Source organism: Megascapheus bottae, chromosome 15, assembly GCF_031878675.1.
Source record: "Megascapheus bottae isolate mThoBot1 chromosome 15, mThoBot2.hap1, whole genome shotgun sequence".
Taxonomy (NCBI): Eukaryota; Metazoa; Chordata; class Mammalia; order Rodentia; family Geomyidae; genus Megascapheus; species Megascapheus bottae.
Window position 1 is genome coordinate 31004112 of NC_143523.1, and position 12648 is coordinate 31016759.

Sequence of the window (12648 nt, forward strand, 5' to 3'; positions counted from 1 at the left end):
AAATAATAAATAGTATGTCTAACAGTGATCCTCAGATCTCAGCCTGCTGAGTAGCTAGGATTACAGGCATGAGCACTGTGCCTGGCTTATCCTGACATTTTCATGCTAAAGGAAGAAAACACAGCTAAGAGACAGGGTGGTAGAAAAGAAATGCCAGACACCAGTGGCTCATGCCTATAATCCTAGCTACTTAGGAGGCCGAGATCTGAGGATCAAGGTTTGAAGCCAGCTTGGGCAAAAGTCCATGAAATTGTTTATCTCCAATAAACTATTCAAAAGAAGCCAGAAAGCTCAAGTGGTAGAGCACTAAACTTGAGCAAAAGAAGCTCAGGAATAGCACCCAGCCCAGAGTTCAAGACCCAGGACCAGGCCTCCCCTCCCCCCAAAAAAGACACAGAGACAATCAAAACTATGAATGACAAAGGTATAGGCAGTAGAAGGGAGGTCAGAGATTGGGATCAGTCAGCATTCTAACTACCTGACCTACACACAAACAAATCCACATAATGGGTGAGAATAAAGTATTTATTTTTGACTTCTACAGCTCTATTCAGTTACCAAAATCCATGTGATAACTTTCATGGAAAAACTTAAATATCAGTTCTGGTGTACAAATGACATTTTGATCCAGTTTTGTGCTTTTTGCTTTAATACTAGTCAGATGAGATATTGTTACTCTGCTTTTGAAACTCAAATTGAATTTATTCAAATAAGACTCATGTACTTTAAAAGATTTAAAAGTATGAGTTATTACCCAATCTTTTTTTTTTTTTTTTTTTTGGCCAGTCCTGGGCTTGAACTCGGGGCCTGAGCACTGAGCACTGTCCTTGGGTTTTCTCAAGGCCAGAGCGCTACCACTTGAGCCTCAGCACCATTTCCGGCTTTTTTGTATGTATGTGGTACCGAGGAATCAAACCCAGTTCTTCATGCATCCTAGGCAAGCACTCTACCAGTAGGCCAAACTTCCGGCTCCTACCCAATCTTCTTAACCTACCAAACTGGTCAAAATATCTATCATCTTTTTCTATGACTTAACAAAGAAATAATGTAGGTGTTTTAACCAAATAGTATCTTACAGCCTATAAGGCTCTATTTCAGAATGATTCCACAAACCATAATAATTAGAAAGTAACTCAACAAAGGAGGAAATTCATCTCCTACAACTGGTTAGTAAAATAAATCATTTAACAGTACTTTCTGTACCTACTCACTGATATCCTACATTCATTCCTTCCTGACATGACCACAGCTTTTACAAGGTAGATATTAACACCTCTATCTTTTTGAGACAGGATCTTACTATGCAGCTCAGGCTGGTCTTAAATGACAAACAAACCTCTAGCCTCAGTCTTAAGGATATCAGGATTATAGGTATGCACAAACAACCCAAGTCATCATCAATTCTATTTTAAGGGTAAGAACTTTCTCACTGCACATAATTACCTTGCTTAAAACCAAGAACACAGATCTCCCAAGTGAATAAATGTGAATCTGAGTCTAAAACTTTTTTTTTTTTTTTTTTTTTGCCAGTCCTGGGCTTGAGCTCAGGGCCTGAGCCCTGTCCTTGGACTTTCTCAAGGTTAGAGCTCTACCACACTTGAGCCTCAGCACCATTTCCAGCTTTTGTCTATGTATGTGGTACCAAGGAATCGAACCTGGGTCTTCGTGCACGCTAGGCAAGCACTTTAACCACTAGGCCAAACTCCCGGCCCCTGAGTCTAAAACTTTTACTCGAGTGTCCTGGATTTTACTAATAAGAGACATGCTAGGTGATTTATGTGAACTCTTACTTTTTCCATCTATGAAATGTATTACTGTCCTTCACTTCTAGGAAATTTTAGGTATTGACAAAATCCTTAGAATCCTGGAAATGTTATGTTTCTCTATTCTCCCCATGTTTTGGGGGTTTTAGACCCTAGTCCTCAGTTTCACATACATGATCTATCAGATTTCTGTTCCCTGGCTAGAAAGGTTCATACGGATGCAAGGACATTTTCCAGTCCTGAAAAATCAGAACCCAAATTATGAATTTTTGCTCAAACTGTTGTTTACCTATAGAATTAGAATGCAAACTTGAAGCCACTAGGAATCACACCTTCACAATGCTTACAGAAATTCTATCTGAAAATAAAGTATATACAGGAAAGGAAAGGGTGGAAGAGTCAGAGGAAGAAGAGAATAGGGGTCTTGACATTTGTTGAGCATCAAAGTTCAGACCAAAACTTTCAAGTTATATAAATCAAGAAAATTCTCTTTTTAAGTTTGAATTGTATTTATCTGATTTGAAACTAAAAAAATACATATATTACAAAGCAACTATTTTCTCTCCTTTTATTTCTATTTTAGAAATCAAAAAAAATGAAGAGGAAAAATGGACAGCAGAACTGGGCAGAAAGCACAGTGATCAAGACATAGTTTTCAGTTATTACACAGATATTAAGACTATTTGATCTTTGCAAATCTGCTCCTCATTTGTATTAGAATGAATTGGAATGAACAATTCGATGAAGCTATGGATTGGATAATAGGCTTCTTTACCAAAGGAACACAGATTACCTCAAATGAATGAATGAGCTGGGAAAAGTAAGAACGTTACATTAGAAGATTTTTTTTTAAGATAGTAATTATAACTTGTTTTTGTTTTAAATGTAGATGAAACATGAAAATTTCATTTAGTTACTTTAAAGGGAAACTTAGCAGATTAAAAAGAAAAACAACCCAGCAGACTAAAAAGAAAAATAACCTGATTATCATATTAAGTGAAGTAAGCCAGACTCAAAGGAACAGAGGCTCAATGGTTTCCTTCATTTGTCATAATCAGTAGAAACCTTGGGCTCTCCTAGCAGAGAATTACAATAAAGCAAAACCTAGATATATAAGGCCATACAGTATGATGCTAAATGAAAGGACTTCTAGGATATAGAAACAAAAGCCATATAATGAGTGATTGTTGTCCTTTAATGCACTATATTATCTCTCATCTCTTTTGCTGTCCCTTGGTTATCTCATATTGTTACAGTATTTCACTTTGTTATCTGATATATTGGATATATGCGTATTTGGTTATTTGAAATTAGATAGGGAAGGGGGAAAACAAGATGAGGAGTGGGGGGGGGGCACCAAGACATGAGAAAGGGTATCAATGTATGTGAATTAATGTACCTTCTATCTGGCGAATATAATGTAACCCTCCTATTAATTACAATAAAAATATATGTAAAAATAACCTGATTATGAAACTAAATCATTCATTCCTCAAACAAAATTTTTAATAAATTCCCTTTTTGACAGCTTTACAATTGACAATTTTCAGAAGGTTTAATTCTTCTTTAGAAGCTCAATAAACTCATAGACAGAGCTCATATAGGAACTTCATCTCTAATAGCTAACTTGGAAACAAAGAAAATGGAAATGATCCAAATTTTCTTCCTAAATGTTTAAAAGAAGTAAGTATTAACAGTTATTTTAGTTGCCATTACTCTGGGAGGTAGAGAGAAAGAAAGAGGAAAACCAGTGATAGCTGTCATGCCATAGAAATGAACCTCTTTAAGAAGTTTTATGAGGCCGGAGTTTGGCCTAGTGGTCGAGTGCTTGCCTACCATGAAAAAAGACCCAGGTTTGATTACTTGGTACCACATACATAGAAGAGCCAAAAGTGGTGCTGTGGCTCAAGTGGTAAACCATTAACCCTTGAGGAAAGCCCAAGAACAGTGCTCAGGCCCTCAGTACAAGCCCCAGGACTGGCAAAAAAAAAAGTTTCATGAATACTTTCAAAACACATGCTATCAATCTTGTGATACTTTCTCTGAGGTTTACAGTAAGTGGATGAATGATCTATTGTATTACTGAAATGTTAAGTGCAGACACAGAAAGGGGCATATGACAGTTGAAAATTGACCCTATAAGTTGCCTTAAAACATGTTTTCTTTGGGGGAATGGAGGGCAGGAAACCCTCATGACTTACACTTCAATACTTTCTCACATTTTCTGAAGGAAAATATTAAATATACAAATTACTGCTAGAGAAGGATAATAATATATTTGTTTCCTTACATATTATTGAATAAAAAGTAGGAGTCTTCTTTGTCTCAAACTGTTACGTCACTCTCAAGAATGTTTATTATAGGAAGTATACATTGCTTGACTCCTGCAACATTCAAAATCTAAGTACTAATAACAATACCATGTTTCATAATGGGTTTGCATTCACATCCTAGTAGCTAATTTACATCATGGCTGCAGAGGCTACGTAAAGACCAATTCAGATTATTTTGAATATTCTCTGAAAAGTCAAATTATTACCAAAACCACAGTAAATCCTTCTTTTCTCTTCAAAACAAGAAAAACATAATCTGCTACTATATGTCACCAGAATGGCCCAATTTTTTTCAATTTTGCTATTTCTCTACAATTAAAATCAAGGATACAAACAAAGTATTAAAGTCAGACTAAATTACTCCTATACAAACTGCAAAATATATAAATGCATTCTTCGGGCCGGGAGTTTGGCCTAGTGGTTAAAGTGCTTGCCTAGCATGCATGAAGACCCGGGTTCGATTCCTCGGTACCACATACATAGAAAAAAGCCGGAAGTGGTGCTGAGGCTCAAGTGGTAGAGCTCTAGCCTTGAGAAAGTCCAAGGACAGTGCTCAGGCCCTGAGCTCAAGCCCAGGACTGGCAAAAAATAAATAAATAAATAAATAAATGCATTCTTCTTCTGTAATAATGGTTTACAACTGTAAGAAAGCAAAGGCATAGGATCATCCTAAATGGAAATAATGGTAAGACAAAGCAACCTAATAGATGCTCTAAGAATGAAACTACTTTGATCTGGTAGGGTGGCTCACGCCTGTAATCCTAGCTACTCAGGAGGCTGAGATCTGAGGATCAAGGTTCAAAGCCAGCCAGGACACAAAAGGACCTGAGACATTTATCTCCAGTTAACTTCTTAAAAATGGGAAGTGGGGCTTGGCTCAAGGGTAGGGTAGTAGCCTTGAGCTGAAGAGTTTAGGGACAGTGCCCAGGCTGAGTTCAAGCCCCATGACCCATTAAAAAACCAAAAATCAAACTACTTTGGATTAGGTAACAGTGGCATTGAGCCTGTAATACTAGCTACTCAAGGGTCTCATTTCCAGAGGATTACAATTAGGAGCCAACACATTAACTATCAAAAAGCAGGGTTTAAGTGGTAAAGCACCAGGTAAGTGAGCAAGCAATGTGAGCAAGATTTTTTTTTTTTAAGGAAAAGCAATGCTTGTATCAAAATAGCTTTATCATATACATCTAAATTTTCTTACCAAAACAATCAATTACTCAAATCAGGCTAAAAACATATTACTGGTTGGGCACTGGTGACTCACATTGTAATTTTACTTGGGGGTCTGAAGTAGAACTGTGACTCAAATAGCACAGAAAACCTGAATAGAAAAACCTTGGGGATAGCACTCAGGCCGAGTTCAAGCCCCAGGATTGGCACATACACACAAAAGTAATAATAATAATAAGTTATTTAGCGCTGTAGTAGGTAAATTAAGTTATTTTTAAATTTTTATTGTAAATGTGATATACAGAGAGGGGTGCAGTTACATAAGTCAAGTAAGGAGCACACTTCTTTTTGAGTAGTGTCACTCACCTCTTCCCCTGTTTTCTCCCCATTTTTTTTTCCTGGCTCCTCTCACCCACGTAAGTGTTTTTTTGTTTGGTTTCTCTTAACTCAGGGTCTGGGTGTTGTCCCTAAGCCCTGTTTCACTCAAAGCTAGTGCTCTATCATCACTTGAACCATAGCACCACTTTCAGCTTTTACTGAGTAGTTTACCGACACCAGGAGTTTTAAGAACCTTCTTGTACTGGGAGGCTTTGAAGTACATCCTCAGATCTCAGCCTCCTGAGGAGATAGGAATACAGGCCTGAGCCACCAGTGCATGATTTAAAGTGGTTCTAAAGGCTTTTTCTGTTTGTTTTGTTGTGTCCTATTGTGTTGAGTTGGTACTATGGCTTGATCAAGTGCTCAACTTTCTTGCTCACAGCTGGAGTACAGCTAGAGTCCTTAAGCAGTTTTAAGATAATTAAACTCCAGAAATCTTAAAGACACCTACAGAACTAAATTTACAAGACCAAGAGTTCCAGTCTGTCCTTATTCTCTTTAAATCAGGGGTTGCTGAGCACTATTATTTGTGAGGTATATAAACTGAGGAGCCTTTAAAAAATTATCTACATTTCAGGAGAACCAGTAAAGGATTGATTATCCTGAATAGTCTGAAAATTCTTTTGCAATTCCAGCACTGGATGAACTTGATAAAGTACAAAGAAATTTAACAATGTAGAACTCAAAATTAATTCTGAATGCTATCATTAACTCTAGATAATCCTGATCACACTTCCCTTCCTAGTGATTTTACATCATCAGTAAAGTAAGAAATATATGTAGCATATAGGGATTTTTAAGATTTATATCAACTATATTTAGCAAAAACCAATGCTACCAATGCCACCAATTTTTGCATGGAGGAAAAAAGGAGAAATATAAGGCTTTTCTTTTACATTCTTTGGTTTTTTTTGTTTGTTGGTTTTGTGCTGGTCTTGGGGTTTGGGGGACTGTTCTTGAGTTTCTTTTGCTCAAGGCTATAGCACACTACCACTTCAGCCATAGATCCACTTCCATCTTCTTTGGTAGTTTATTGGAGAGAGGAGTCTCACAGACTTTTCTGCCTGGGCTTCTTCAAATCATGATTCTCAGATCACAGCCTCCTGAGTAGCTAGGATTACAGGTATGAGCCACCAGTGCCTGGTAGATTCTGTCCTTCAATGCAATTAAAAACCATAACTTAAAATTTTTTTTGCAGATTTACATGTACTATGCACATATGTATGTGGGTGGAATGTTGACAACTTTCATTGGATTTTTTAAGTTTATAACATGAAGAGCTTAAGAATCTCTAGCTTAAATCTACCAAGTATCCTAACTCATTACATATCTACTTTATCATAAACTTTTTACCTGATTTCTAAGGTTTATATGCTGTGAATTATAACAAGTACTTTTACAACCCTATGTATAATTCAAATAATCACCAAAAATGTTACAAAATAGGAGATAAGGGTGACTAGTGGTAGCTCATGTCTATAATCCAGCTACTTAGAAAGGAGAGGCTGGAGAGACTGCAGTTTGAGATGAGCCAGCCTATGACAGATCCTATCTGCAAAAAGGGCTTTATGTGTGACTCAAATGGCAGAGCACTTGCTTAGCAGCACAATGCCCTCAGTTTAAACCCTAGTACCACTGAAGAATAAGAAGAGGTACAGGAACCAGGCAGGAGTCAATGCAAATATACAGCTTAAAATAATATGATCATATGGTTCTGATCTAAGATTGAATTAAGAGAAAGTGGCTTAATCTACACAAAAATTGCCTGATTACTAAATCCAGAATCTATTTGCACACAAACTTTGTGGCATTTCTCTCTGCAGAACTCCCTACATAAGTTTTTCCATCAATCTGAAATGGTTTGGGTTTTGTCTTTGGAGAAGGTAAAAAGCACAGAAATCCTAGGTATTTGATGTTAAAAGATTTTTGTCATACTTAACATGCAAACAAATGGAACCTTTGAAAATCTAAAGTCTTCCCAAGAGTTTGCTCTTAGCTTTTTAGTCACTGATTTTCTGAGTAATCAATGAACTCTTAATTGATCTAACTAAAACTTCATTTATAAATATCATATCAAAGAATAATTTCAAGGCTGGGATTTGGCCTAGTGGTAGAATGCTTGCCTAATTTGCACGAAGACCTGGGTTCAATTCCTTGGTACCACATACATAGAAAAGTAGTGCTGTGGCTCAAGTGGTAGAGCTCTAACCTTGAGAATGTCCAAGGACAGTGTTCAGGCCCTAAGTTCAGTCCCCAGGACTGGCAAAAAAGAAAAAAGAAAAAAAAAAGAGAGAATAATTTCACTTATTAGAAAAGCAAAAGATCACACATTATAATGTTAAAACTATGTAATTATTCTCAAACAGCAGAAATATCAAGTTTATTTTTATTATGTTGCCTTTCCTTATGATGCCTTCTAAGAAGTCTGTGAAACCAAATCTGCAATATAATTAACAGGTAAGTTTTTTTTTTAGCATGATAAGAAAATAGCATGAAGAGAAAAATGAATGAAACCATTTTCTCATAGCGAGGTTATAAAGCAACTTATCTTTTGAAAATACGATTTCCAGGGGCTGAGAGTAGGGAAAAGATTTGCTCAAGGGTATGAATTTTCAGTTAAACAAGATGAATAAGGTCCAAAGATCTACTGCAGAACATGGTGATACTAACTAATAATCATGTATACTTATCTCAAGTGCTCTCACCACAGTGGGGAAAAACAGAATGACTATGTAAGGCAGGTAATATACATGTAAAGTTGCCTGACTATGGCAGTCACTTCACAGTATAGATATTTACCAATACATTACTCTATATACCACAAATACACATAATTTTTACTTGTCAATTATACCTCAATAAATCTGAAGAAAGAGAAATCTGTTTCAGTAACTTTTTTGGCTCCAGGAGTGAAAAAGAAAAACATCAAATATAGCTTACCTTTTTATCTCTGGTCCTTACTTCCCCATAGAAATCTAGGGCCTCTTGTGCCTTTAAAAATTTGCCCCGATGCAATAAATATGCACAAATCATTACACCAGTCCGTCCCTTTCCAGCTTTACAGTGAATTGCTGCAACATGATTGTCATCTTCACTTAGCCATTGGTCAAGATCTTCACAAAAGGGTTTGATGAGTTCTAGCTGTGGTGGGTTATGGTCTTCAAAAGGATATTGTGCAACTGTAGTAAAAAGATAACCTTAGAGTAAGGGAAAAAACATTCTCTTCAACTCTTCAGTGAAAGGATGTTAACTTTAGAAATGGTGAAAATAAACTTAACTGTTTAGAAAATGTACAATTATATAAAGCCTGTCAGTGAATTATGTAAAAACTGAACTATGTAACTTGAGAGTAGAGATGGGAGGGGAAAATGGGAAAGAACAAAAAAAGAGGTGACCCTGACCAAGAAGTACTTATTACTTGACAGGTTCACACCTATAATCCTACTACTCAGGAGGCTGAGATCTAAGCATCAAGATTCAAAGCCAGCCCAGGCACAAAAGGACCCGAGACTCTATTCTCCAATTAACCTCCAGAAAATGGGAAGTGGGGCTTGGCTCAAAGGTAGGGTGGTAGCCTTGAGCTGAAGAGCTCAGGGACAGTGCTCAGTCCCAGTTCAAGCCCCATGATCCACCCCTCCCCCCAAAAAAAATTATAAAAATGACTTTCATAGAAAAAGAACTTAACCATTTACTTATTTATTTATGTATATGTGCGTGTGACAGTACTGGGACTAGAACTCAGGGCCTCGATGCCATCCCTGAGCTTTTTCATCCTATTTGCTTTATCATTTGGGCTACAACTACACGTCTGAGTTTTTGGTAGTTAGCTGCAGGTAAGAGTCTCATGGACTTTCCTGCCCACTAAGCCACATTCCTAGCCCTGCACGGGTTGCTTTTGATATAGAGTCTTGCTTTCTGCTTTCTAGAGTGCAATCTTTCCTTTTTTGATTCCTGCTATGGCATGACAGGGGCTCATACCATTCTGATTCATTCTGGGTACATGAGGTCTTGTGAACTGTCCTGGCCCAGGCTAGCTGGAACCTGAATTCTCTCAATACTGGCCTCTCAAGTAACTAGGCCTCAGGATCATGCCATCACAACTTGATTATGGACTAGAAAGGGTTCTTACGTGTATACCCACAATGACCTTGAACCATGATCCTCCTAAGCTGCGATTCAACTTGTTCACTAAACTTCTAATTTTAGAAGAAAACAGAAAATTCCTACGAATGGATCCATTAGACATGGAGTATCTTACTTCATACAAGGTAGCACATCAAACATATAGCTAAATCCAAAATGAAATATCACATGCACCTCTTGTGAAGGACCTAAATACACTTTTTTGGTACCAAGAGTGGGTCTTGAACTAGGGGCCTGGCCACTATCTTTACTTTTGTCCTCAAGGCTAGTGTTCTACCACTTGAACCAGAATTCCAATTCTAGTTCTTTGGTGGTTAACTGGAGATCAGAGTCTCACAGACTTTCTTGCCTGGACTGATATCAAAGCTAAGAATATAAGCATATAAGCAAAAGCCAACAGTACCCAGCTTCTAAATGTGTTTTCTAATGAAAAGAGCAGTAATTAATTACTGCATTGTCATAAAACTTGTTTCAGGGTCTGGAATTTGGCCTAGTGGTAGAGTGCTTGCCTACCATGCACGAAGACTCAGGTTCAATTCCTCAGTACCACATACATAGAAAAAAGCCTCAAGTGGTGCTGAGGCTCAAGTGGTAGAGCTCTGACCTTGAGAAAGTCCAAGAACAGTGCTCAGGGCCCTGAGCACAAGCCCAGGACAAGCAAAAAAAAAGAAAGAAAAAAAAAAAGAAAAGAGGCTGGGAGTTTGGCCTAGTGGTTAAAGTGCTTGCCTAGCACGCACGAAGACCCAGGTTCGATTCCTTGGTACCACATATATAGAAAAAGCGGGAAGTGGTGCTGAGAATCAAGTGGTAGAGTTCTAGCCTTGAGAAAGTCCAAGGACAGCGCTCTGAGCTCAAGCCCAGGACTGGCAAAAAAAAAAAAAAGAAAGAAAAAGAAAAAAGAAAAGAAAAATTCTAGTGAAATATACTGAGTAAGATCAGTCATGAGCTGGGCGTAGTAGCTCACCCCTGTAATCTTAGCTACTCAGGAGGCTGAGATCTGAGGATCGTGGTTCAAAGTCAGCCTGGGCACAAAAGTTGATGAGATTCTTATCTCCAATTAGCCTCTAGAAAACAGGAAGTGGGGCTTGGCTCAGGGGGCAGAACAGTAGCTTTAAGTTGAAGAGCTCAGGGACAGCATCCAGGCCCAGAGTTCAAGCCCCACAACCCACAAAAAAAAAAAAATAGGCTCAATGGTTTCCCTCACTTGTCATAATCAGTAGAAACCTTGGGCTCTCCTAGCAGAGATTTGCAATAAAGCAAAACCTAGATATATAAAGCCATACAGTATGACGCTAAATAAAAGGACCTCTAGGATATAGAAACAAAAACCATATAATGAGTGATTGTTGTCCTTTAATGCACTATGTTATCTCTCATCTCTTTTGCTGTCCCTTGGTTATCTCACATTGTTACAGTATTTCACTTTGTTATCTGATGTATGTGGTTATTTGAAATTGGATAGGGAAGGGGGAAAAACAAGATGAGGGGTGTGGGGGGGAATGGGGATCAAGACATGAGAAAGGGTATCAATGTATGTGAATTAATGCACCCTCTATCTGGTGAATATAATGCAACCCTTCTATTAATTACAACAAAAACTATATGAAAAAAAAGATCAGTCATTAGTGCTTCAGAATTCTGAACCATTTGTCTGAAAGTTCATTTTAGAGAGAAATCAATTGCAAACATATCAATCAGTATCAATTTCTCTCTTCAACTATCACGGCAGCATCTGCCAAATTTAAGTGAAAGATTTTATGGGTTGAGACAGAATTTACCTGTACATGGAGCAGAATCCATCTAAAGCAGACTATATAAATGAATCCACCTATTAGGCTTCTTAATGTATGTATCGTTATCCTTTCCAATCTTTTAAGTTATTTCTCAGTACAGAGAACAGTGAAATAGTTCTGCTGTTTCTGATATTGTGTTTACACTAATTCTTAACCCATTTTCCTAATTCTTAGTTTTCTTGACACTGCCACATGTTTATTACTTATTCTAAAAGTGTGACAAACTTTTAAAAACTATAGAAGTATCATTAAGATATTTATATTATTCAATCTAGATAATTCATTACTATTATTTAATAAAAGACAATCTACTAATTTTAAGCTCTACAGTATCTTATAGTATATTTATACATACCTCTGCAGTTAAATTTGGCGGTGTCATAATGTCTTTCAGCACATCTAGAAAAAAGTTTAAATGTTTAAAAGTTACCATAGGTCTTGGGAGAACATAACATTAACCAATCTTTCTACAATGCTCAGCATTGTGCTAAATTTTTGTGTGTGTATGCCAGTCCTAAGGACTGAACTCAGGGCCTGAGCACTGTCCTTGGGCTTTCCTCAAGGCTACCACTTGAGCCACAGCACCACTTGTAGCTTTTTTATGTATGTGGTACCAAGAAATCGAACCCAGGTCCTCATGTATGGTAGAAAAGCACCATATCACTAGGTCAAACTCCGGGTCCCTGTGCTAAATTTTTTATAATTATTATTTCATTTAATCCCAAGAATTTGTGAATTATGGAATTATTGTCCTCATTTCTTCTAATCAAGGAAATTAATTATATTTAAAAGGTTAAATGTATGGCATTCGTTTGTATATTTTCTTAAAAAATTTGTGACCACACTAATATAGAACTACAAATTGATCTGCATCACTATCTCCAAGCTTTCTCTATGGAAATTTTCTGTGTTTTCAGGATGTATTTCTTTATTTTACACCTTTATTTTAAACCTTCTGACTAGTTTTAATATTGTCTTTAGCTTAATATTATCTTCTATCTTTACTTCACTGATACGCATATATAAATCTCAAAACATTACTTAAAAATATGCTAAAGTAGAACTACA

General features: G+C 37.1%; 1 protein-coding gene across 1 annotated transcript in view; it reads right to left on the bottom strand.

Moving 5' to 3' along the window:
- The window catches only part of Pten (phosphatase and tensin homolog), a 73861-nt gene that overhangs the window by 18266 nt on the left and 42947 nt on the right, over positions 1 to 12648 (bottom strand). The window contains exons 5-6 of the mRNA XM_090345529.1: positions 11936 to 11979; positions 8585 to 8823 (exon numbers count right to left, since the gene is read on the bottom strand). Coding sequence (XP_090201655.1) covers positions 8585 to 8823; positions 11936 to 11979 — 283 coding nt within the window. The remainder of the gene's footprint in view (positions 1 to 8584; positions 8824 to 11935; positions 11980 to 12648) is intronic.